General features: G+C 45.3%; 1 protein-coding gene across 1 annotated transcript; it reads right to left on the bottom strand.

Moving 5' to 3' along the window:
* Positions 1–2,769: 2,769 nt before the first annotated feature.
* On the bottom strand, positions 2,770–3,745 carry LOC145714474 (centromere protein V-like protein 3). Its single transcript, XM_081793985.1, has one exon. It carries the CDS (start codon positions 3,678–3,680, stop codon positions 2,892–2,894), a length of 789 nt encoding a protein of 262 aa, XP_081650111.1. The 5' UTR covers positions 3,681–3,745; the 3' UTR covers positions 2,770–2,891.
* Positions 3,746–4,968: the final 1,223 nt, after the last annotated feature.

The raw sequence follows: 4,968 nt of genomic DNA, 5'->3' as shown, positions 1-4,968 counted from the left end.
TGCTCTATCCTAGCATGGAGAGCAGTGCTGGGCACCCAGTAAGCATAAAAATGGGGTAAAGCTGGAGAGAAAATTGGGTCTGAGGTAGGGTAGGATGAGGTTCCATCTAGGGTGATTCCCCTATTAACAGCATATATGGATGAAGACAGGAACACGTTTATGAGGACCGAGAAGTGGATATTGTCTGATGGATCCATTAAAAGGGAATAGAACATCCTGTAGACTTGTGGCTTACTAATCCTTTTACCCCATTACTGGAATCTTCTGACTCTCACTTTAAGTAGCCAAAAAAATGGCACCTGAGAGAGTGCACATGGAAGTGTCTTAATCCTACAGCTGGATACAATTATGACCGTTGATTCTGTTTATCAGTGTCCTGATCTGATAAGGGCAATAACCACAGCAAGTTCTTGATGTGTGCTTGCTACGTGTCAGTCACTGTTCCAGATTATATTTATGACTTCATTCAGTCTTCACAGTGAAGGAGACTGTGGGTTTTTACAGATTTTACAAAGCCAGACAGCAGTAGGTAGAAGAGTTGGCATTTCAGCCCAGGCCCAAATGCCCAGTCCTTGCACTTTCCTTGAAGTAAGAGATGCCTAAAGCATGGCACACGGACCACGGTCAGTGTCCACGATAACTTTCATAATGCATAGACAAACATTTAATATACAGCTTGAAAGTGTATTATATTTTTTGCGCAACGGGGGAAAACAATCTAATACATAAAGCAACATTAAAGCCTTCTTTGGAAGTAGGGGAAAAAGACACTGACATCACACAACCTGTGCCAAAAACCCCTAAAGATTCCCTTAAACACCGCTCTCCTTTCCCCAGCATTCCTCATTGGTTCTAAGCTGCCAATTGATTCTCTTCCTCTCCAAATCTCCATCCTCAGATATCTGGGAGATATACTTTCCCCCAACGGCTTGTCCATCCTCAAGTTCTAGCACTGTCTCCCATCCCTTTTCACCACACAACTGTCCCCTACCTGCATTCTCAAACACTGAAGGCAGCCTAGGATCCATAAATGGTATGCAGGTTAATAATGCTCTCTGAAACTCTTGAACATGAGTTTTTAACAGATCAAACTCATGATTTGTACATGGCATAGAGAAGCAGAAAAGTCAATATTCACTTTGAAGAGAAGTCACTCTTAGAAAAAAAGCTATACATACATGAGTTCATTTGTACAGAAACACTGATGTGGTAGAAGCATGAAGTCTTGAGTCATTTTTTCCTCTATGGATCTCATCCATGCAATGGAATATCATATAGGTTTAACTCTAGGTACATTTATTTTCTGACCACCAAGATGACCGAATCTCCTGGGGGGCATATATGTATGTTCATCGTCTCTCTCTCTCTATTCTTTTTCTACCTCAACCCAACCTCTAGATGGTAAAGGGCTGGACCAAGCTATTCCAAATAACAAAGGAGGAGCTTCAGGAGTAGAGGTACATGTTAGGAAAACCAGGTCATAAATTCTCTTCTGCCAGTCTGGGGTGGGGGAATGATGATAAGTGGGAGGTAAGGATTGAAGGATGATAGCTTCTCTGTGTGATGGCTGTCATGTTATTTGAAAAATACATGGAAACAAATGCCTACTTAGTTCATTTTTAATTTGTTGATAGATATGTCAAGTTAAACAATTCAGTGCATATTGTATGCACTTGTACAGAATACACAGACAGCAAGAGATGGAAAGAGCTCCAGGCCTTTTATCCAAGTGAGAGAACACTGAGAATATTTATTTGTACTTTACTCCTTCAAAATATTGTTATTATAGTGAAAAGTTGGGAAAAAAGGTAACCATCCATCAGAACCAACCATCCATCCATCCATCCATCCATCCATCAGAAAACAGGAAATCAATCCATCCATCAGGTTGGTTAAATGAGTTATGTAAGATCTACATTTTTTAATTCTATGAAGCTATTAAATGATGGTTTTTATACATATCATTTAACAAGAAAAGACACTCACCACCTATTGTCTGATAAAAATCTCAGGTATAAAGAAATTACATATAAATTAATGCTGATTTGTAATGTACAACATAGAGATACATACTTTTCAGTTATTAGGTACTCATTTCTGAACACTTTATCTGAATACTTAACACATATTCAAGATAGGAATTTCAAAACATTAAAGAGGGTGTACATACAGTCCACAGATATCTTTTCTCATTCTTGTCTCCCCATTCCCCTTCCCAGAGGCAGTTTCTAAAACAAAACCAAGCAAAATGGCAACATCATTTGAAAACATAGGTGCAATGAGGTATGTAACACTAATGAACCTTAAACCTACTATATACAAATACATTAAATAAACACTGTGACCGAAAATAACGCACATCCCTAAGTAGCGAAAACGTGAGGGCATACCTAACACACACAGGCACACAGATAATCAACAGAAAACATCCTCGTAAAGGTCTACAAAAGTGTTTAGATACAGTGAGTGGTCTTACATGCCAGATGCGACCATTAAAAACAATCTTGCTCACAATAGCACCATAACGGTACAGTACATATGAATAATCTGAAAATGATCTGTGAAAACTGTAGGAAGAATAATACAACTGAGTGTTATGCAAGGCGACCTGCAAAGGTAGAGACACTGCTTGCTGACTAGATTGAAAGATTAGGGCTGTTCACAGACACATGTGTGCTCAGTTTTTTGATTATAAGCAAGTCCGTTGAAACACACTGAGAGGGAAGGGGTGGAAGCTTGGCGCGACATCACGGGTTCCCCAGTCCAGAAACCGACCTCTTTCATACAGTAATTCCTTCACAAGCACTGAGGTGGCCCCCTCGAAGGGCACCGGGCACGTTTCAGGCGGGTGGCGGCCCCAGTCACTGCTCCTCTTCAGGAGAGGCAGGGGCTCACTCCGCAGACGCGTTCTGGATGGCCTTGAGCTCCTTCGTGGCCTCCTCCCCCCAGTTGCCACCGTCGACCTCCTCGATGACCACACTGCGCACGGTGCCCGCGTCCAGGCAGTGCGGGGCGACGCCGTAAACCCCGGGGTCAGAGACAGACGCGTGGAAACTCTGCACCCCGCACCTGCTGCAGAAGCTGTGCAGCGCTGGGTGCGTGTGGGATCGGTACGTGACGATGCTCTCGGCGCCCAGCAGGAGAGTGAAGCGCGAGGCCGGGACGAGGAAGTGCCGGTGCTGCTTCTTCCTGCACAGCCTGCAGCTGCAATCCACCACGCGCAGGTCTGCGGGGGCCCAGACGGCGAAGCGGACCGCGCCGCAGTGGCAGCCGCCGGTGTGGTACACCAAGCCGGGGTACTCGAAGGTGTCCAGCAGGAACTTGGCGGCGCCCTCGCAGCTGAGGCCCCGCCGCTTCCTGAACGTCTCCCAGCGCTCCCGCTGCGCGCCCAGGTCCATCTCGCCCCGGGACGCGGCGGGCGCCGGCGGCTTCGGGGCTGGTAGCGGGCCTCTGGAGGCTGCCTCCCGGGCTCGCCGCCACCAGCGCTTCCGCCGCAACCTTGCGGAATCCCGCCGGGCGGCCACCGGCTTCCTCCCCGCCGCGTGGCTCCCCACGCGGACTTGGAAAGGGGGGCGCCGCGCGCCCATGACCGCGATGGCTGCGCAGGCTGCGGCGGGATCCCCGGGCCGTTTTTGCCCCTGCAGCTGCTGGGTGTTTGCGCCGTTTCTCACTCTGCCCATGGCGCCTGCAGCCTTTCAAGCGCGTGCCCACCGCCCCTCGTTTCCTAGTAAGTTACCGAGCAGCCTCATTGCATCAGCCTGATTGGCCACTTGTTGAATATGATGTAGCGACCCTTCCTTTGACCCTATCAAAACAGCCTTTACTGGCCTGAAATTCTGGCTGAGCCTATCAGCTCCCTCTTCTCCTAAGTATTATTTTCTATTGTTCATTCAAATCAGAAGCCTACCCTTAAAATATTGAAACACTGAAAATGCTGCAGATCTTTTATCTAGCATGCATGTGGAAGCAGGCAGAACAATTTATAAAAAGCACTGTTCATCTAGTGTAGAAGAGACAAACTGAAATACAGACAAAGTGTGTAGTGTGTAATTGTACTAATAAAAATGATGACCCACAGTACTATGTTACAACACACCAGTGGACTCAAAGAAAGAAACTGTATGTTACTTCAGTACAGGACAAGAAGGTCACTTGTGTAAGTGACATTTAAGAATAAGAGGTAAAAGAAGAAAAAATACATTAATTTGTCCATCTATACCAAGAAAAATTAACAGCTCTGACAAGCATGCATGTGAAGCTGCAACTTTGTTCTTTGGAGATTGATGTGATCATTTCGCCTGGCCAGAGGAGAGACCCCACAAAATGAGCATGGATCTTCTTACCTGAGGTGTATTCAGCACCTGGGAAAACAATGAGAAATCTTCCAAAAAGCGCTTCCTGAATTAGGTAGTGACATCTACACACACTGGCTACAAGCAGAGGTCTATCCATAGCTTAGGCTCAATAATTCTTAGCATTTTGTCATATATATCTACATTCATGCATGTGTGTATATATTTTCTGAAAAACATTTTTAAGTCATATATACACATCAATGCCACTTCATTTCTCAATATTTCAGCACTCATGTCCTGGGAATAAAGGCTGTGACAATAATTAATGGAAAACTTCACTGAAGTGGGCTGGGGATGCTGGAAGGGGAGGCTGGTAGGAAAATGCTACCATTCAGTGCCAACTATAGGAAGAATTGTCAATTACAGACCCCTAACAGAAGCATCTCAACAGGAAAGAATGGTCAAATGCAGGCTTATCTTAACAGGGAAAGATGTACATTGCATCTCCTACAAGAAATCCACTACCCCTGCAGCTCAGCCAACGAGAAATGGGTGTCACCCTAAATCTTGCTTTTCTCCAAAGGACTTTTGTTCAAAACAATCCTTCCCAACTTCCTCCTTCTCCTTAATGTTACTCTCCTTTGTTTGTTGGACTTACCTACGGTTTTGCCAT

This window comes from Panthera onca, chromosome X (assembly GCF_046562875.1).
Source record: "Panthera onca isolate mPanOnc1 chromosome X, mPanOnc1 haplotype 2, whole genome shotgun sequence".
Lineage (NCBI taxonomy): Eukaryota > Metazoa > Chordata > Mammalia > Carnivora > Felidae > Panthera > Panthera onca.
The sequence above is the reverse complement of the archived record's forward strand: the minus strand, read 5'-3'. Positions and strand labels throughout refer to the sequence as shown.

Bases quoted from the DNA above. Each gene is read 5' to 3' on its own strand.
- LOC145714474 (XM_081793985.1), bottom strand. From the start codon at position 3,680: ATGGGCAGAGTGAGAAACGGCGCAAACACCCAGCAGCTGCAGGGGCAA.